The 21,632-nt window shown below is 40.7% G+C and overlaps 1 protein-coding gene across 2 annotated transcripts; it reads left to right on the forward strand.

The window, feature by feature from the left end:
- Window positions 1-49: 49 nt before the first annotated feature.
- On the forward strand, window positions 50-21,244 carry LEO1 (LEO1 homolog, Paf1/RNA polymerase II complex component). Of its 2 annotated transcripts, none has more exons than XM_019477864.2 (12): window positions 50-162; window positions 1,500-2,225; window positions 2,736-2,840; window positions 5,031-5,125; window positions 6,753-6,898; window positions 8,903-8,987; window positions 9,391-9,485; window positions 9,816-9,950; window positions 10,914-11,049; window positions 12,939-13,125; window positions 13,443-13,540; window positions 20,992-21,060. In XM_019477864.2, the coding sequence occupies exons 1-12, from the start codon at window positions 105-107 to the stop codon at window positions 21,058-21,060; spliced, it is 1,935 nt and encodes a 644-aa protein (XP_019333409.1). In that variant the 5' UTR covers window positions 50-104. The 2 variants fall into 2 exon arrangements, with proteins under 2 accessions (XP_019333409.1, XP_006259186.1); XM_006259124.4 differs by having other exon boundaries at window positions 53-162; window positions 20,988-21,244.
- Window positions 21,245-21,632: the final 388 nt, after the last annotated feature.

Genomic DNA, 21,632 nt, shown 5'->3' on the forward strand with positions numbered 1-21,632 from the left:
GCGCAGGCGCGGAGCAGCTTGGCGCGTCGCGGGCCCTGTTCTGTTGACCTCTGACCCCGCATCGCGAGGAGCCCGCAGACGTCACTGAATGGCGCCGCGCGGCGATGGCGGACATGGAGGAGCTGTTCGGCAGCGACGCCGACTCCGAGCCGGAGCAGAAAGGTACCGCGCTGCCCCCAGTGCCCCGCTGCCGGGTGGCAGAGCCGGGTCTGTCCCAGTCGCGGGCTCCTTATAGCCTCTCGCGCGAGGTGCAGTGCGGGGCAGAGGCCTGAGGTGCAGGGACCCCGGGCGGGGCGGGGCGGGCGGAGCCCGGCTTCGCATGTTCATTCAAACGAGTTGGCCCCTGTGCCTGGACTGCAGGTGCCGCCGGGGGCTCCCCAGGTCCGAGGTGGGGGTGGCTGAGGTTTTTCTTTCTTCCCCAGGGAGCGAGGGGAGCACTTCTCCTCGCCCCCTGCGCAAAACGTCTTGCGCTCCTTCCCCTCTGCTGTAGTTCGGGATCGTCCCCTTGCTTTGCTGAGGTGTACAGCATCATGTCCTGTTCAAGACATCAGCTCCAGATGAGCTCCTGCTGAAGCAGGAGGTCTGTGCCGGGGATGAGCACTTCCGGGTGCATTGGTTCCCCGTACCACATGTGTGGAAATGAGACTTTCTGAACGAGAATGTAGTTCTGAATAAACCTTTATGGACCTTATTCAGACAGGCTTGTATTCAGAAAAAAATGAAGAAGGGAACTCCCAACGTTTTTCTCTTTCTGAAAAAATATTTTATTGCTGTTAGTCTTTTTTATATAGACGTGAGATAATTCCAGCTTGTTAACAGAGTTCATATGTTACAACTGTCTTGAATAACTGAAGGCAAATGTAAAAAAAAAATTATAGCTATTGTCCATGTTGATTTCTCCACCAATTTAATTTTTTATGTTTGCAAAGTCTCTCATGAATATTGTTTTGGGGGTTTTTTTTCAAAACGACTGTCCATTTTTCCCTTTGCTAAAAACAATGGAACAGCCTCTCATCCCTTATGAGTACTTCTCTTCTAACTAGCCTGCTTGTACGAATGTCATGGGTGGTTGATTTGATTTGGAAACCATTTCAGTTTTAAATTCACATAATGTCATCCACAAAATAACATAGTTTTTACTTTTTAGTAAAAATATTAGTTTTAGAAAAAATTTCACGTAATTTCTAATGAACGTATGTGTCCTCACTCCGTGTGAATGTCTGATCTTCCTCTGACTCCTCATAGGCTCTTCATTTAAATGCTGCCATTTGGCAGTTCAGACTGTTGTCATTTTAGGTTACACTTGTTTTGTTGTCTGTTTCATTAGCTGTTTGCTTATCCCATTACTTATCCCATTTTACTTTGATAACTTTTGATAACTCTCCTCTCATGTCCATTTTTCTTCTCCAATCTGCTAAATAAAACAATTTTTTCAGTGTTTCCTCATAGGGAAGCCTTTCCCCAATCTTCTTAGTGAGTGGCTGATACTTGTTTTGCAGATTCTGACTCTGGATCTGACTCTGACTCTGACCAGGAGAATGCTGGCTCTGGCAGTAACGCTTCTGGAAGTGAGAGTGATGGGGATGATGACAGAGAGGCAGTAAAGCCCAGTAATAAAGAGCTCTTTGGAGATGACAGTGAGGATGAAGCAGCATCCCACCATACGGGGAGTGACAACCAGTCTGAAAGATCATACAATCACTCCGAAGCTTCAGGGCATTCTGAGCGTGAAGACAATGACCAGTCAGACTTAGATCAGCACAGCGGCTCAGAAGCTGGCCATGACGATGATGACGATGACCAAGGACATGGGTCAGATGAAGGTAGCCATCGCTCAGAGGCAGATGGGTCTGAAAAAGCACATTCAGAGGATGAAAAGTGGGGCAAGGAAGACAAAAGTGATCAGTCAGATGATGATGATAAGCTGCAGAACTCCGACGATGAAGAAAGGCCACAAAAGTCTGATGAGGAAGAGAAGGTGCAGAACTCTGATGACGATGAAAGGCCTCAGGTGTCTGACGATGAGGAGAGGCTACAGAACTCTGATGAAGAGAAAATGCAGAACTCTGATGATGAGGAGAGGCCACAGATGTCTGATGAGGAGAAGATGCAGAACTCGGATGATGATGAACGAGCCCAACATTCAGATGAGGAGAAGATGCAGAACTCGGATGATGACGAACGAGCTCAACTTTCAGATGAGGAAGAACAGGAACGTAAATCTGGTAGGACTGAATACTTTGCTAACAGATTGATAAATGTCATCGTTATCATTATCTTGTCTGAGGCTATCCCAACCATGCAGTTAGTCCAATAAAGATATCGCCCACAAAAAACCTTGCCCCTGACGTAGTTCCTGGACAGTCGTGGCTACAACATCATTATCCATGATGTTGTAATAGTAGTCTCATCAACTGAGACTAATGAAGATGCTGAATAGTCCTTTCTTGATGGTATATTCTAGTGCCTTTCCATGAACAGAATCCAGTTAAGACTTTCCAGTGCAGTGACTGTCATTATTATAGCGATGACCATGAGTCATGTTGACAGCACCCTAGCCACATTGTTTTTGTTGTCCTGGCTTGAAATAATTTAGATTTGAATGTAAAATCAAATTTTAATTTATTCATTCTTTGTGTGAGTCAACTTCAACAGTCCACAGATTTATATTAATGAAAGAGGGAGAGACAGAGTCCAGTTTTTAATTTGATGAGTTTGTGCATTTCCTTTGATAGAATCTGCAAGGGGGAGCGACAGTGAAGATGAAATTTTACGCATGAAGCGCAAGAAACGAATCACGTCGGATTCAGAAATGGAGAGTGATGCAGAAGGACAGAAAGGTAACCATCCATATTTGTTAAAGTGCTTCTACCTTATCTGACATTAGGCGTATACCACAAATCTACCTTCAAACTCTAGGATGCATAATGTTTGGAGCAAACTCAGGATTGGGCTATCTGGAATGTAGTAGGCCATTTTGACCAAGATATAGTACTAGAGCTATGTTGGGAAGCTTGTACAACAGTTCCAAGAGTCGTCTAGCCAGTGCTATTAACCTTTCAATTTCTTCAGCAACAAATTGAACTAAAGGCCGGTTGGTGCCTATATTCAAGAAAGGGTGGAAAGTGGATCTGGCAAACTACAGGCCCATCAGCCTGACCTCTATCCTGGGAAAGGTCTTATAAAAAATCACCAAGGAGGCCATCCATCCTCAATGGACTGGCCGATGGCAACACCCTGAGGGACAGCCAGCATGCGTTTGTTGTGGGTAGGTCGTGCTTGACCAATCTCATTTCCTTTTATGACCAGGTGACCTATCACCTGGACAAGGGGGAAGAGATTAATGTCATATATCTTGACTTTGAAAAAGCCTTTGATCTGGTATCCCATGATCACCTTTTGGCAAAAGTGGCCAACTGCGGCCTTGGGTCCACCACGATCCGCTGGCTGGGGAATTGGCTCCGAGATCGGACCCAGAGGGGGGTGGTTGACGGAAGTCAATCGTCATGGTGCCCTGTGTCCAGTGGGGTCCCTCAAGGCTCTGCCCTATTTTGTTCAAACTTTTCATTAATGATGTGGACATCGGAGTCAAAAGCGGACTGGCCAAGTTCGCTGATGATACCAAACTTTGGGGTAAAGCATCCACACCTGAGGACAAGGGGGGTAATCCAGGCTGATCTTGACAGGCTCAGTAAACGGGCGGATGAGAACCTGATGGTGTTTAACACCAAAAAATGCAAGGTTCTCCACCTTGGGAGGAAAAACCTGCAGCATGTCTATAGGCTCAGCCGTGCTACACTGACTAGCACTACAGACGAGAGCGACTTGGGGGTCAGGATTGACCACAAGATGAACATGAGCCTGCAATGTGATGCTGCAGCCAGTAAAGCGAGCAAAACGCTAGCTTGCATCCATAGATGCATCTCAAGCAAATCCCAGGACATCATTCTCCCGTTGTACTCAGCCTTGGTGAGGTCGCAGCTGGAGTACTGCATCCAGTTTTGGGCTCCACAATTCAAAAAGGATGTGGAGAAGCTTGAGAGAGTGCAGAGGAGAGCCATGCGCATGATCAGTGGTCAGGAAAACAGACCTTATGACAAGAGGTTGAGAGTCATGGGACTTTTCAGCTTGGAAAAGCGCAGGCTCAGTGGTGACCTGATGGCCACCTATAAGTTTATAAGGGGTGTTCACCAGGACCTGGGGGAACGTTTGTTCACCAGAGCGCCCCAAGGGATGACAAGGTCAAATGGTTATAAACTCCTGCAAGACTGTTTCAGGCTGGACGTAAGGAAGAACTTCTATACTGTCCGAGCTCCCAAGGTTTGGAATAGACTGCTGTCGGAGGCAGTTCAAGCACCTACTTTGAACTCCTTCAAGAGAAACCTGGATGTTTTTCTTGCTGGGATCCTATGACCCCAGCTGACTTCCTGCCTCTGGGGCAGGGGGCTGGACTTGATGATCTTCCGAGGTCCCTTCCAGTCCTAATGTCCATGAAGTTTTCAGATGTGATAACTCTGATGTCAGTATATCTTGACATCTCGCTGAAAGCTTTTGGATTTACTGCACCTTAATTAATTATAAGGTCTTGGAGGTCTTTGTACATTGTTACCAACCACATTTAACTGGAAGAAACAGAGGCATTGAATGTTTTGAGACACTGTCTTTTCCCAAACTGTTAATCAGTTCAGTTTGTGTTACCAAAAAGATCTGAACCATATGGCCAAAAAGCTGTCTGTCTTGAGTTGATCAGCTCTTGGCTTCTGTCTCAGTTTTCGTGTTGTCTGAGTCATTCCAAGATAAATGTTCCCTGAGTTTTGATAATTTTTTTAAGTCTGGGGGTGGGCTGGAGGAATGAGTTTTTGTAGGGGAAGAGGGAAGTCAGCTTTTCAAGTTACCTTTTTTAATTAAAAAATATACCCCTTTTCTCCCCTCTCTGTGTCACTTTTCATGGTTCCATAGATTATTTTGAGGTGTAGGTTTGAAATCTCTTCCCTTTTTCCACATATATGTAAATACATATTCTGTTCCAGATCATACAGATGTCATGGATCTCTTTGGCGGTGCAGATGATATTTCTTCTGGGAGCGATGGGGAAGACAAGCCACCAACTCCAGGACAGCCCATTGTAAGTAGATTTCTCCTCCTGGCTCATTCGCTTAATCAAGAGTTTTAAAACATGGACAACTAAGTTTCAGGACACTTTAACAAAAAAAGACTGAAAGCCTTTAATAAGAATTCTCTTGTGATATTGCCCAAGGTGAAAGATGCATTAACAGTTTGTTTTTTATATGTATATATATGACACCATGGCTAGGTTCGTTTGCCTGTTTTCTGTGTTATGATACTTGTAAAATCTGACTACTTAGTGCTGTTTATGTAATGAAGTAAGATATGATAACATAACTGTTGTTGATACTTCTTCAGTATTTTCCTCTTGGAAGTAGGTTTAAAGACCCTTTACATCTAGGTGCCAGTTTTAAGCCAGATAAAATTAGTATCCTTTACTTGCTTATCAGCATTCAATAGTAAACTAATCATATGCATCAGTTGACATCTTATTCCATACTTTTTCTGGCATCTTGAATTAAGCAATTTCAATCATGAACATTAAGATGGCATTCTTAAGTACAAAAGCTGATAATTTTGTCCATGTAGTGTATACTTTCAACAGTTGATATTATAAGTGATAGGGGTGCACTGATAGAGATTTTTGGGGCATATACCAATAGTTGATATTTAAGGAGGTATATCAGCTGACACTGATCCAATTTCCAATACAGCATGGAGAGCTGCCTCCAGCTGGTAAGTCCAGTGTGGTAGAAGGTGGGGGGCGGTGGAGGCAGATCAACGCCCCCCGTGGTGAGGGAGAGGCTGGGGGGGTGGAGCTACAGCTCATGGTGGGGAGGTAGCTTCTGCCACTGCTTACACCCCAGGAGGGCACCGGGGCGGGGGGCATGTGACCCCCGGATCTGCATGGGGCGGGAGGGCTCTTGGCAGGGGCTGGGCTCGGAGTGGGTGCCAGGAGCGCTGGGAGGATGCTGCATCCACCCCAGATTTTGCTGCCAATCCATTGCCAGCCACCTGGCACAGCCCTGGCTCAATGCCCTGCCTCCACCCATGCGCCGGGAAAAAGCTGGGGCTGAGCTGAGCAGCTGGCGTTGCTGGGAACAGAGCAGCAAAATTTGGGGTGGATGCAGCATCCTTCCAGCTTCATTGGCGCCCGCTCCGAGCCCAGCCCCTGCCAAGATGAGCCCTGTGCAGATCTGGGGGGCACACGCCCCACCCCCCTGGGTGCCCTCCTGGGGTGCCAGTAGTAAAAGAACTGCCACCACCGTGCCCCTTCCCCTCCCCTCCCCTCTGTCCCCCTCCCTTATGGCAGAGGAAATTAATCTGCTCCCCCATGGCCCTTCCCTCCCCCTTCCCTGTCCACCACACCGGACTTACCAGCTGAAGGCAGCGCTCTACGCTGCCGGCTGTGCTTCTTGCTGCCTGAGTGCTGTGGTGCGGCTGTGCGCAGTGTGGGCATCTATTGGCCAAGTTATCAGCTCCATTGGGCCGATATCTGATACAGCCACTTTTTTTTATACTGGTATTGATTTGATATCAGACCAATGTATTGGTGCACTTCTAATAACCAAGTGTCAAAACATAAAGTAAAAAAGGTCAGCGGAACAACTGGGACCACCTAAAAAGGCTCTTTCACCCACTTCAGTAATTTAGTCTCAATATCGGTTTGCTACTCTGTTCTCTAGGATGAGAATGGGTTGAATCAGGACCAGCAGGAAGAAGAACCTATTCCAGAGACTAGAATAGAAGTAGAAATACCAAAAGTCAACACAGACTTAGGAAATGATTTATATTTTGTGAAGCTGCCCAACTTCCTCAGCGTGGAGCCCAGGTAATATCATGGTCAGATCTGTGATGCATGTAATTTAATATAATGTTTAGTGTTTTTCTGTATTGATTTTTATTCAGTGAAATGTTTTGATCATATTAATACATTTTAAACCCTGTGTATACTTTGATATCTATCAAATATTCAAATTATTTAATTGAATTAAAATTTACTTTGTCACGGTTCGTTGTATAAAATACACGCAACTGCTTTTAATTCTTCTTACTAGTTTGATTTTGTAAGTTTTCCATTCTTAGCCAGGTTCGCCTACACTCACCTTTGTTGCACAGAACTACCAATTTTCCTGAGCTTGAAATTCAGCTCAAATGTGTAACTGTGTTTGTTTGACAGGTGCCTAGCAGCATTTCCCCTAAATTACAGTTTTTCTGCCCTTCTGCAGCACTGCTTTTCTTTTATATGAAGGATGATGATATTTTCATCATGAATAGTGGACCATATATTGTAAAACCAAATCATCTTGCCTTGAGATTTAATTCAGAATACACCGCTTATCTTGGAAAATTGACTGCTTCCTAAATCCAGGAAATCTGGTTTAATAGCTTTAAAGTTGTGTATGACTTTTTCTCAACGGGTAACCATTGCAAATAGGTGTGATGCAACTTGTGTTTTAAATGTACTGTGTTGAATGAAAAAGGTAAGTGTATGCAGTCCACCATTAGCTACATAAAGCAATGCAGTTTATGTAATTGTTGAAAAAAATAATAGAACTGTGTGCATTATTTGCACATTTCTACTATGTATCCTCACCAAATGTTATTCTTAAAAGTACAATACATAAACGCATGAGCAGAGTAGTATTTTCATGAGTTTGTAGCATATTAAAGACTACTTTAGGTCACAACCAATTGAATCCTAAGCCTAGCTTTCATGTTTATTCAGAGTTTGAGGCTTAATTTTCTAATGTTTTATAAGCCCCTTAATCCAGCTAAATGTAAGAAGATATTAAAATGCATTTTTTGAATACTGAAAATACTATGTTGGATTTTAGAATAAGCTTGACTCTTTTTTTTCTTTTTACCTGTTTGAAAAAGGAACTTTTTTCTTGCATTTAAGCCAGAAGCTCTATATTAAGATAGTTCAGTGTGATTGATTGTTTTCATAACACTGGCCACATAATTTCAAAATGTATAATTACTTTTTTATAATTTAGTGAGGTCTGGCTTCAAACTTCCTGTCAGTCTTCAAGAGAAAATGGTTACAAATATCTAACTTTTTCCAAATATTTTTCTCACCTAAGGCTTACTGGCCCTTTTAGACAGATGGTCATTGTCCTGCTAATTCTGTACTAATATTCCTGCTATATTTTAGTCAGATAGTTCTCCTACTTGTTCATGCTGCAATCTTTCAAAAGAGAGCTCCTTTCTTGGTTCTCACAGCTGTGGTCTGTGGATGATAAAGCATGATTTATAATCTAGTAACAACACTGAGAAGATGAAGCTCTGATTGTGTACCTTTGTGGGTCAGGATGTGCTGATATCTAAAGTCTACGTACAGTTGTTCCAGTGCTCTGCAGTAGTTGATAGCTTCCTCAACCAGTAGACAAGAACAAGTGACAGCAGCTAGTCACTTACTGCCTCTGTTTTGAAACACCCACATATTCTCATTGTAGAACTTCTAGCACTGTAACCTAGCTACTTCATAAGATATCTGTCTCATACTGTTACTGGATCAGTCTGACTATATTAGTTCATAGACTGAAGCCTCACCTCTTCTCTACCAGACTGATGTTAAGAAGGAGAGTCGCACATTTGAGGCATCTATCCAGAACTGTTCAGCTAATGAGAGAGACTATGCTAGGTCTCCTATGATGTGAAACTAATCCTATTTATTGCATGGCTACTGAAATGTATACATATCATACCGAGAAATCTACTGTTGTGTGTTCAATATATAATTTAATCCAAAATTGGCATTTTGTAACTCTAGAATATTCTGGACTCATTTTTAGAAAACTGAATAAAGAATATATTGTATGATTTATTACAGACCTTTTGATCCTCAGTATTATGAGGATGAATTTGAAGATGAAGAGATGCTTGATGAAGAAGGTAGAACCAGATTAAAACTGAAGGTATTACTTCAATTTTTTCTTTCTCCATGTCATCCTCTTGGATTCTTTCAATTATATGAAACAAACCGGAGGTGATGGTTTGAGTTCTACTTCTTCATAGTTATCACCTGTCTCTTGCTGTACATCTACATTTATTTTAAGATGTAAATAACCTCATTACTGTTCTCAGCTGTTGTATACAATATTTAGCCTCTGCACATAGAAACAATGGGGAAGAGTTGTATCTGTTCTATAAAAACATCCCTTTTACCATGGACACAAAGCAAAATCAGTTAGACATGGAAATATTATTCCTTCTCAAGACCATCTTTTTTTCCCTTTTCTCTCTCTCTTTTCTCTCTCTAACAGTATTTCTTAAGGTAGGGATAGATTTTATTTGCTTATATGCTTTCTCTTCTAACAGGTAGAAAACACCATACGTTGGCGAATGCGACGAGATGAAGAGGGAAATGAGATTCGAGAAAGCAATGCCCGGATAGTCAAGTGGTCAGATGGAAGGTTAGCTTAAACTTTCTGCTGGTGCTAACATTTTTTTTTTTTTTTTTTTTTGGAGGGGGGGGGTTTAGTAGGAACTTTCAGTTAATTATCCTTGTACATAGAAACAAAAGGTATATCAAACATGAAGGTAGTTGTGCAAAGTGGATAATGACTCTTAGTTTCAACTCTGAGACTGTATTGCTCTATTCTAGTTTAGATGGAAATATAACTCTTGACTATGTACAAGAAAAAAATGGGGAATGAGAAGTTTTTGTTCCTCTACGAAGAGGTTAACAGAAAAATATTGTAATTAATACTATAATGACTGGTGTGCAAATCTTTTTGTTTCAGCATGTCGCTCCATTTAGGCAATGAAGTCTTTGATGTGTACAAGGCACCACTACAGGGAGATCATAACCATCTGTTCATCAGACAAGGAACTGGTCTGCAGGGTCAGGCTGTGTTCAAGACTAAATTAACCTTCAGGTAAGCACACAGTTCATTAGCATATAGGGTGATAATGATAGTATCATGATTTAGTATGGAATCATTGTAATTGAAACCATCTGTTTTGACATTAGGAGGTGCTTGTGGGTCTGAAGTAGTAGATTGCTGATTTTCTTTTACTGCATTTGCATTCAGTACGTTCTCAAAAACATGTTTTATTCTTAAGGAATATTCTGTTCCTTGAAAGTAAGGCTGGTGTCACTGTATACATCCTAGGTGTAACATAATCATCAGTTCTATAGACATCCTTCAGTCCTGACCACTGGGTTCAGGAGCTGAGTACCACTAAAGAGAGGTTGACATTTTTATCAGCTTGTTTGAGTTCTTCACATGTCTGAAGACCAAAGTTAACATGCAAGTGACACTGGAACCATAAAGTGCGTTTCTCTTGGGAAATGACCTTACAATGCCATCTTGCTTGCAGTGTTTTCACTTGTATCAAAAGTGCCCAATTTTGAGGAAGTGGGTAAAACTCTTTGAAAATGTGCAGAGGAGGTCTGAAGTTGCTTCTGGAATTAGAACAGGTTTAAAGTTCTGTTGATGAGGAAATTGAAATATAGTCCATCTCCAACAGTAGTTTTAGGTTTGCATCACTAATCAGAAAAGTTGCATATTCTCAAATCCACATCACACTTGATTGCTGGGAAGATGATGACTATGACTGGGTGTATTGTAGGAATATGCAAAAAGAAATAATCAAACCAGTAATTGATTGTTCAGGGCTTGTTGAGGAAAGGTAATTTTTGTTTATTGGATAAGAGAAAAATATTTGTGTATGGTAGCCATTAGATTAGGCAGGAATTTGTGTTCTTTAATTCTGTTGCTTTTGTATAGGTGAAAATCTGCATTTCTAATTCTATGTGTAGTCATGGCTATAATTGTCTCTAGAAAGCTGAGGTATCTTTGTGAGAAGCGTTCATCCTATAATGATTTTTCCAACAGACCTCACTCAACGGACAGTGCTACCCACAGGAAAATGACTTTGTCACTTGCAGATAGATGTTCAAAGACTCAGAAAATTCGTATCTTACCAATGGCTGGTCGTGATCCAGAGTCTCAACGCACAGAAATGATTAAGGTATTGTCACCAAGCACTTGCTTATTCTGTTGAGCTAAACTAAAAACTATAATGGCAAATGATGGATGATCTGTGGGTCTTTAGTGGCCCTTTAAAAAAAATGAATATGGTCTCTGACATTTAAATCACAACAGTATATTCCCTCAGTATCCTTTTTTATGCTTTTAGGCTAGGAGCAAGCACAGTGTCTGGCTTGCCCACTTAAGAGGAGAACTATTAAGAATCTAGTGCACCTAGAAAAGGAGAGGATTTCCACAATAAAAGGCTAAATTAAAAATGCATATTGAACATACACAATAAAGACCTTGAACATAAATGTTTGGAAAGTTACTTTTTAAGAAGATGTCATGCAATTTGAAAATTGCTCTATTCTTCAGCATTCCTGTAGTGATGGTTCAGACTATACTTCATGCCTGTCTGGGTTATAAACATTAAACTTACTTACACATTCAAAATTACATTCGCTAATACTACAGCATGTGCCATGCCATTGTTTCACAGGGCTTAGTTTGACAGGTTACTGTCCATGTGCTACTGTAATCTAATATTTAGAATAAATTAAGAACTATTCTAATAATATATCTCCTTTCTATTTCTACTACTCTCTATAGTAGACAAAGTATTGCCGTATTCTATCCCTTTTTTGGCAAAGTTAGTAGTAAACTTCCAGGGCTTGGCCTTGATCTTTGTTCAAGTTTACTACATGTATGTTAAGTTGGTTTGCGTATGCAGATGTACAGTAGCTAGTTGCATAAGTAGCATAGTTATATGCCTCTGGTTTATGGCTGAGTTGAAGCTTAAGCCTGCCAATCCTGGAATGACCTGCAAAGGGGATGACCTTTTTCTATTCAGAGACTGTAGTTTCCTTACGAAATGTTGTGCTTGCTGTGCAACACGTATAGCCAAGTGGAATTCCGTAATTGGAGGAGGAGTCCGGCTTCCTCAGTTTCTTCCCTTCCATATTCTTTTTTTTGTTTCAGTAGTGTTCATGCTTAGTCTTAAAGAAGATGGACTAATAGGTCACTGGAGTTTTGGAAAGCAACTCAGTCGGACTTCTTTAAGTACAAAGCTGTGATTATTTTTTTTAATCGATTTTTGTGTGTGTGTGTGCGCTCGCGCGCATGTGGTGGAGTTGGGGGAGGGGAAGAGACCCAGGTGGAAACAATTGCTACAATTGCTGCTTCAGGCAATGTTAACATTGCATTAATAAGGCTATAATTAATTAAAAACGCTATTTAGAGAGTAAAAAAATATACTGGCATTCCTTAATGTATGTATGGTATGGACATCAATTTTTGTTTTTTAAAAGTTATTCATTATGAACAGCACTACAGTGCAACACAAAAGGCTGCGTCAGAGGAAAGGGGGAAAAGCCTCCTTGACACAATGGGATAAACAAGTACCAGTGTGCTTGTTGCATTTGTTTACTATAGGAGAGTTTAAAAAATACACAGCAATCTAGGAACAGCAGATGAAAAGTTGGATTTTAAACTACATTTTGTTCTAGAATATTATGAAATTATAAAGAAATGTAGGTTAGTTATAGGTGCGGTTTACATTTGTCACGTGAACATAGAGAACATAACCAAAATTGGTTTTGTCATCTCAGAACCTAAGCTTTCAGTGTTGATCCTCATTTGTACAGAAAAGCGTAAGAAAACTTAAAAGAGCAAATGCTTCAGCCAGCAGAAGTTTCAGGATATTTCAAATATCTGTGTCTTCATCTTCGTTGCCTTGTAACTTGCATAGACCTCACCCAGCACTACTATTCTAGTGTGGTAGAGTTTGATATCTGTTTTGTACTGGTATGATGACTGCATGAAGTGCAGTAAAGAACCATTTCTCTGTGTGTTCCTCATTGGGCCTTGTATACTGCTTCTTATGGGCAGAAAGAAGAGGAAAGGTTAAGAGCTTCTATTCGCAGAGAGTCCCAGCAGCGAAGAATGCGAGAGAAGCAACACCAGCGTGGATTGAGTGCAAATTACTTGGAACCTGATCGCTATGATGAGGAAGATGAAGGAGATGAGGCGATCAGTCTGGCAGCTATTAAAAACCGCTATAAAGGTGGCATCAGAGGTAAAAGTAAAACCTGAATAACATGTTCGCTATCAAACAAGTGCAACTTTTATTGTTGGGGTGTGCTAATTTAACAGGGCAGACCTGATGAAGTTTCATAGGTTTTTTTCCAACAAACAAGGAAAGAACAAAGGGAGCTGTATCAGTATGAGTAATATGTGTATAAAATCGTTCATCACAGATGTTGAGGAATTTTGACATATTTTAGAGGGAATAAAGGCAAATTGGGAGTTTTCAGTGACCCACAGTTAAGAATTCTTGGAAGGCATTAGTATGTAGCAATCCCTATTTACCTTTATTCATTTTTTCCATCTCAGAGGAACGAGCTAGGATCTATTCTTCAGACAGTGATGAGGGATCAGATGAAGACAGAACACAGAGGCTGCTGAAGGCAAAGAAACTCACTAGTGACGAGGTGAGCAAAGCATTTTGTTCTGTGAGGAAAATCAGTTACTGCCACAGAACAGTTTGTTTTTGAAACTGATTATTACTTTGAAAAATGACCCCTACTCTTTACACGAATACCTTGCTGCTCCCCATTTATCCAGCTAAGATTTTATCAAATTAAATTTTTCAGGAGTTCAATTGAGACTCTTACATGCTTTCCATAACAATCATTAATGCCTAACTCTTAAAGAGCTTTTTTTGCAGAGATCAAGAATGCTTTCAAAGATGGCTGGTATCTTTGGTTGCAGCGTACAGATAGGAGAACTGAGAAACCAGGGGGTTGCCATGCTTTTTTGATCAAGGTTATACATTGAGCCAGTAATAGGAGATCTGGATTCTTCCAGCTTTGAGTCCCAGTTCAATGTTTCATCTACCAGGCATTTCTGTACTGCCTGTCCCTGTTGTTTATGTCAACAGAAAGAGCCTGTTTCGAAGGCACTACTCACGCTTTTGATGTTTCTTAAATTGAAGAGTTAAATAGTAGTGTGAAGTTTAATGCATGGGTAAATGGACATCATTCTATGGACTTGGCTTGTACCATCCTGGACATTACAGCAAGAGGAGGAATACTGGCTGCAATATTGCTCTTCCTGTGTTTCTGTTTTTCCCTGGAATTGTTTCTAAGAACAGTTGTTGACTTTCATTTAGTTGGTTGCTACAGCAAAGCAAATCTGCACGTAACATCGCATTTGTGCATGTTGTACCTTTAAACAGAACAGCTCCCTCTAATGTTGCATGCAAAGGAACAGTTTCTCTGGATTCAAAATGTTGGTTTAGGATTTAAACTCTTAATGTCCTGGCCCAGCAGCCTATGCATTATAGATCGCTGTACTGCCTTGCCCCTGTATCAATTATTCTGCTTCCCACCCTCGCTGTGTGGTGAGAGAGAATACATATAATCCATGTTTACCCAGCCAAATGTTTTCAAAGCTATTCGTTTTCAAAGCTGTTAGTGTGTAAAGAGATGATACATTCGCTCTTGGCAGCTTGCTTTCCCTTTTCCGTCCTGTTTATGGCCATTATTTATGGAAAATCAAATGTCTTACTATATATGGAATAATAATCCATACAAGTTAAAATGGAAGATTTACTAGGCCAGTGTAAGCCTTATGGAATATTCTCCAGGGCTTTGTACAATCTTGTTTTTAAATGAGTCCCTCTGTGAGGCTTCCACTTCTTCTCTTAGGAAATGATTTTTCTAATTAAATGTTTTAGCTGTTCAGCCTAAATTTCCACCAACTGAATTTTATCCCTTTGCTTCTTGTGATTCATCTTTTCTATCCCATTTTAAGAACAGTTAACTATTGTAGTGACTACAATATCAGCTCAGGTGTTCAGCTTCAAAGATGGCACAAGGCTTTATAATAATCAAGAAGTGTTTTTTCTTATCTTGGTTAATGAACAAAACTCCATAATTGCACCTTTTGAAACTTAAAAATATATCTGCTGTAATGCAGCACATAGCTTTCCATGGGATATGATATTATATGCCTATACCGTGAAAAACATTCTACAAGAAAGATTAATCTTATTCCTCCAAAATTATTTGAATCTGCATATTGTGCACATGTGTAATATGGGAAAGTAGGGCTGGTCATCTAGTTAGTCCCACTACTCAAAGCAGGATCATTCCTGATTAAACCATCCCACCCATCATGTTAACACCAGTTCAAGTATATTTGTGTTCCCGGTCTAGGTTATAAAGCTGGGATGTTGGTTATGATTCTGTTCTGAATGTATGTTCTTAGAGCTGGGTGTTTATAGTATTAGTAGAGTAGTATTTATGTTAAATAATTACCAGGACCTGGGATACAGAGAAATTAACTGCAAATAAAGAATTGGAAGCTGTGGTATGTTTAAAGATATATATGGTATTTACTTTTAGATTTGCTGACTTCAAATTTGTGTTCTGGAAAGCTGAGGCACAATAATGTGTTGTTATAGACCAGTGGAAGCCAGCTTTTTTGGCAGGCATGCCACCATTAGTGCTGTGTCTCCAAGTGCCATTCTAATCCCCTTTCCTTGTCTACTCTGCTGCTCTGCTTTCTGTTCACTGCCTTGTACTATTTGCCCAATCTGCTGCCTATACCTACTCAGTTCTGTTGCATAGTGCTCAGGCAGGCTGTCTGTGCCACTTGTGGCACACCTGCCACAAGGTTGGCCATCCCTGTTACAAATTAACTATGTATAGGCAGGTATTGGACTCTGCTGATGTACCTTGCTGCTGATCTGAAATTTTTTTCTTCTCTTTTGGGCAAATGCTGCCAAATGTTTCTTCTGGGACTATCAAACTGATTTTTAATTGTGATTTTAATTAGGCTTTAGGATTTTTAGTTTTGTAAAAGAGAGGGACTACTGAGTTAACCCACTGTGATGCTTTGAGCCATGTCATCCTCCATTTTAAAACTATCTGATTTAGGGCTACAGTTCACAACGTGGCCACATGAGGGAGATCAAACATTAAAAAAAAAAAAAAAAAAAGGTTAACTTAGTAGCAATACATACTCTTGTGTTAACACAGAAGAAAACATGGATGCACTTCTTTATACAGTATATAAAGAACTGCATTAATCTGTAAAATGCAGTAAAACATTACTAATTTGCAAAAAGACCTTAGTTTTCCATATTGTGCAACTAATACAGATCCCAGCATTTGTGGCAGCTGGTCCTCAAAATGCAAAACTTGAAATGATTAAGAGGCAAATATTTGTTTATAAAAGGCATGTCATTTTCTCTTTACTGTAATATAAGGAAATTCTATTGTACAGGAAAGTGAGCATGTTGGGTAGTCTTTTTCAATCTCTTTTGGTGTTTCTAATTCTAAACCGGGGGTTTCAGGTTTTAACATCTGAATTCTCTTCAGTAAAGCACTGATATGTAAAAAGTAGAGCAAAAAGAAGTTCTGATAGAATGTTCCAAGTCCCTGTTGAATTTTGTTGCTTCTTTAACTCCAGCTAAGGTTTATTGCTTTTTAAAAAATGAATTCAAAGAGGGCACTCTTTTTCCCCCCCCCCACCCCGCCAAAGGGAAACCTATGCAGTGGGCACATAACCCCTGCTGCAAAGAAAGGGCATGGAAGCAGGGCTAGGCTGCGCAAATAGCTCAGGCTGCTCACAGCAAGCAGCCACAAGCAGCTGTACCAGGGTCCAGAGTCCCGGCCCACCTCATTTCTGGCAGCAGTTGCACATGTGCCTCAGGGAGCATGGGGAAGGGGTTTCTGCCATCTCTAGCCCATTCCCTGCCATGTGCCCTCAGGTGCGCCTGCAGCCACCACCACTGCAGAGCCTGGGCTGCTTGCAGCAGACAGCAGGCAGCCTGCAAACAGCTGCACCAAGGTCCAGAGCCAGGTCTGGCTCTGTGGCAGCAGTGGCTGCACATGCACTTCAGGGCACATGAAGGGGTTGTGCTGCCCCAGGCCCCTGCCCCGCCATGCGCCCTGATGCACAGATGCAGCCACTGCCACAGATCTGGGCTGGGGAGCTGGACCCTCCTGGCTGCCTGCCACAAAGCTCAGGCTGATTGCAGCAGGGCTTGCAGCCTCCCTGCCTCCTGCTGCAAGCAGCCTGGGCTCTATGGCTGGCAGCAGCCACCCAGAACTCGGGGCTGCTGTGGTGGACTGAAGAAAATGGCCTTATGTGCCATGCTCTGGCACGTTTGTTGGGGGGTTGCTGACCCTTGTGCCATGAGATGATGACTTGAAATGAACTAAAATAGATTCTTTCCACTAACTTTAAATGCCAGCTTATTGGTTTTGTATTGGGGCACTAACAAATTGGAAATCTAGTCTTCACAATATACTATTTTGTTGTTTAGAAATGGCTGATTCAATTGCAGATACAAAACAAAACAACTGAGTTCCAGGATAAATGAGATGGGGAATTCTAACGGTTTTCTGGTGGGGTAAATTAGGAAACATTTGGAAGATATGTTAGACAGCTTGACTACTCAGAATTCTATTTTTTCCAATTGTAATATTAAAGAACGTATTTAATTTGTTCACATAAATCCAGCTTTTGTTCTCAGCACTTCTGCACTCTAGATTTTCACATACAATGCAAATAATACAATAGCACATTGCAAAGACTGCATCTTTAAATAGAAACTAATTTAATATAGTACCTTAAAGTTCTAAAAGGTAGAAATGCTTATCCCCATTCCAGCTAAACCCACTGATCAAAAGCTTTCACTGAAATATAAAAACTAATCCTGATTCAGGTTTCAAAATCTACTTTTATTTTAGGGTTGAAGCCCAGGTGTAACTCACCATGTTACTTAGGTCGAGATTACACTGCAAAACCAACCAGGTTTTCTGTATCAAGTTAAAACAATTATTCAACAACACTGATCACGAAAGGATAGCGATCAGGTTCCAGGTAACTTCTGGGGACTTTAAATACATTTGTGAATTTTGCTAGATCTCATTTACACTGCAAGAGAGCCGTATCAATTTGGAAAGAAAAACAGTATTGCAACTGGATTGCCTTAACGTGGTTGACCTTGCACCTGAGATGAGATTCCTGTCCTATCCAGGGACTTGAGCCTGGGCTTGGCCTTCTCTGTACATAAGATGTACCAAATGAACTAAGTGATTTGGAAATGGATGCAGTTAATCAGTGCAGCTCCCTTGTGTGGACAGTCTTTTATCAGTTTGAGTGCCTTATGCTGATTTAGCTGAGGCTGATTTTTTTTTTTTTCTGACTAAATAGATTAAGTCAGAAAAAAGGGCCTCTTAAACTCATTAGTCTGTCTGAGCAAAGGCACTATGCCAGTTTGAACTGGTGTAACATTTGTTTGGTGAACAAAATCACTTCTCATGCCTTTACCTCTTCTTTGCACAACCCAAGCATGTCCAGTTTTACTAGCAAATTAACTCACCTCAGTTTGAATGAGTTGAAACCCTTTTAAACAGCTGTCTGAAACCTACTAAAACTGTAATTCCCATAACTGAAATCAGGTGTGCAAATGCACTCATTTTGGCCCTACATGCAAGTTGCTTCTCATTGGTCCTTCAGGTAAAAGTCCTCCCATACCTGTAAGACAGTGACTTAGTCAAGACCCCCCTGCATTTTCTCTCCTCCTCTCAAGTGTCTACCTCATTTTTGTAATTGAAATGTAATGCAAGGCTTGTTGACTATCTAAACTTGGCCAAGCAACACAGCCTGACAAGGAAAAGAACATCTACACTTGGGGCAGACTCCCTGCAGATTCTAAGAATGAATCGTATACATCAGATTGGAGGAAAAATAATAACTTCTTTACTCTTCTGAAATCTGTAATCAGCCCCCCAATTTTGATTCCTTATCCACTTTTGATATCCTTATCCCTCTATTCCAATTAAAAGAATTGACTCTTCTGTCTGTCATTTAACAGACAAGAGCCTTAAAAAATTGGGCACCTCTTTCTCCATGAACTTTGATTTCTATTTTTTATGGTTTCTGTATTCCTTATGCTTACAGATTTTAGCAGGTGTCTTTAATCTGGAACTTTATCAAAGGATTTATCAGTTTTATGATCTTGGTGTCATTATCTACTGTAACTATTTCTATTACAATGGTGGACAGAAAAAACCCTCTTCAATTCATGAAGCTTATACAGTCTCGTTAGATTGTTATTGTATTGTGACTTGGCATTTCAGTTTTTAGTAAATTAGAAATTCTCAGCAAGCTATTTTTGTAACAGCTGCCTCTGAGTTAAGTTAGGTAAGTACAGTATTATCCCCTGTTTACAAATGGGAAAACAAGCTTGGGAGTCTTCGCTCAGAGCCACAAAGAAAATCAGTCATAGGTGAGATTAGAAACCAGTATGGTCAGATCATGCTTTTGAGGAAACATGGAATGTAGGAGCCGTCTTAGCATCAGCTGTCAGTTTAATTTCCTGGAAGAGCATTCTGGTTGTCTTTGCTCTCTTGATTTTTGTGAGAGTTTTTAAATTGCTTCAAGAAATTTAATTTGTTCTGTCAACACATTTATTTTCTCGAGATATTCTTTTCTAGCAATTTATAATTGAAAAATTTAGCTGTATACAAAATGTTTAGATGTGCTTTTCTGTCGCTTACCGGGCCAGTAGTAAATTGGAATAGAAAGTAGTTTGCAACCCCACATTGCTAAAGTCACCATTATGTTCCTATTTGTTATCTGCTAAAGATTCAAATATGACCGTTTTAGTCTGACATAATTTCAGACCTAATTAAGTTTTTGTTCTCTGGCTGACTTAGTGGCCTTAGAGAAAAACGTTTATACTACCTATTAACCTATATTTCCATAGCAGTATTGGGGTGATAGTCACAGGATCTAGTAAAAATGGCTTTCCTTATAAAGCTGCAGAAATAGAGCAGTCACCTAGCAAAGAGCCTGTTCTCCAGTTTTCAGTGGATATCAGAGATGCCCAGGTAAAACCATATGAAATACGTACATGAACACTTTACATTAGGATGTCTGTGGAACTTGCCAGCCATGCCCAGAGGTTTTGACAATGCTCTTTGCTCCCATCTATGGTAGTCATGTTGTCTATTTGCTTTGAATAAATGGGCAACCATTATTATAAAGTCACTGATGGGAAAGGCTTTCCTCTAAACAAGTCATTAGCTCATGTAGGCATTTAATGCAAGGGTCTATAAAATGTCTGTTGGACTGCAGACGTAGGTTTTGTCATGTGTACTGATAGCACTGCCTAAAGAAAGTTGAGGGGTATGTTTAAAGTACAGTAATTGCATGTTAAGATTCTTTTAGGTGCTGCTTTTGAACTTATGGGCTTAATTCTTAAATGCTGAAAATGAAATTGCACACATACCATATGGCCATGTTATAGATCACTGTTTCTCAGCCCATGGGTCGCGACCCAAAAATAGGTTGCAAGAATGTATGAAAGGGTTGCAAACAAACTTTCAAGTGGATCAACAAACTTTAAAAATTCTTCTTTAGATTTTTCTTTAAAGGAGAAAAATGTGGGAAACCGTGGCTTTTCCCTTGCATGCTGGCAGAGTTCCAGCCTGCAAGGGGCTAGTTAGGGCCCCAGTGCCCCACACACTGTGGGGCTGCAGGCAGGGGGCTGTGGGTCGGGAGTGAGAGGTACTGCGTCATGACTGGCCACCGACGTTTACAAATGGTCCTGGTTTAAAAAAGGTTGAGAACCACTGTTATAGATAACCACTTTCACACCAGGGCTTAATTTGACCCAAGAAGTGGTATACTTCTGTAAAGGTCAGTGGAGTTGCACCTACATTATAATCTTTTGAGACTGGAAGAATGTATGTTAGGGGTGCAGAGTGGTATCAGAAAAATTTAGGGGACTACTGAATAAAAATAGTCCTGTATCTCAATACCAAAAAAGGGGGTTGAACAGGACAAAATCATAATTTTTCTTGTTAGAAATACTTATTTGAACTTGAAATGTGGTGTGTGTGTGTGTGGTTTCAGGAAGGTGAGCCTTCTGGAAAGAGGAAAGCTGAGGATGACGACAAGGCAAATAAGAAGCACAAGAAATATGTGATCAGCGATGAGGAGGAGGAGGATGATGATTAATCGTCCTGAGGCGTGGAAGTTTTATATATATATATATACTGTACAGTTCTTTTACAGCAAAGATGTAAGTAAACATGGGGTTATTTTGATAAAGAAAACTCCCACTGAACTGTGTAGTTCTGGTGTGAATAAAGTTCTCTAATATCCTTGAATGTATGGGTAAGTTTGTCAGCAGATACAGCGTCGGAGCATTTAGCCCCTTTCTTCCTTCTAGTACAGTACATTTCCACTTGTCCAGTTCTGTGGTAACCAACTACTTTTATCAGTCTCATCCTTATTATTAGATTTATCAGGGATAATTACTGTGGTGATCATTTAAGATGCCTAAGTGTTGCTAACCGTTCCCTCATCAAAAATAACATGACACGGCTTTCTTGCTGTTTTTTGCATATATAGCTTGGCAAAATGTTAATATTGCTGTGCAATACTGGCTTTTCTGGGCATTCTTTTCTCACTGGACTATGGGCAGTAAATTACTATTCTGATAGGTTTTGATTAACTGAAAAATATTTCCAAGCAAGTATTCTGTGCCTAAGCAAG

Source organism: Alligator mississippiensis, chromosome 11 (genome assembly GCF_030867095.1).
Source record: "Alligator mississippiensis isolate rAllMis1 chromosome 11, rAllMis1, whole genome shotgun sequence".
Classification (NCBI taxonomy): domain Eukaryota; kingdom Metazoa; phylum Chordata; order Crocodylia; family Alligatoridae; genus Alligator; species Alligator mississippiensis.

Excerpts from the sequence above, each read along its gene's own strand:
- LEO1 (XM_006259124.4), top strand. The coding sequence starts at position 105 with ATGGCGGACATGGAGGAGCTGTTCGGCAGCGACGCCGACTCCGAGCCG. Across the intron at positions 6,899-8,902 it reads TTCCTCAGCGTGGAGCCCAG|ACCTTTTGATCCTCAGTATT; the intron begins GTAATATCATGG and ends GATTTATTACAG. Across the intron at positions 13,541-20,987 it reads AGAAACTCACTAGTGACGAG|GAAGGTGAGCCTTCTGGAAA; the intron begins GTGAGCAAAGCA and ends GTGTGGTTTCAG.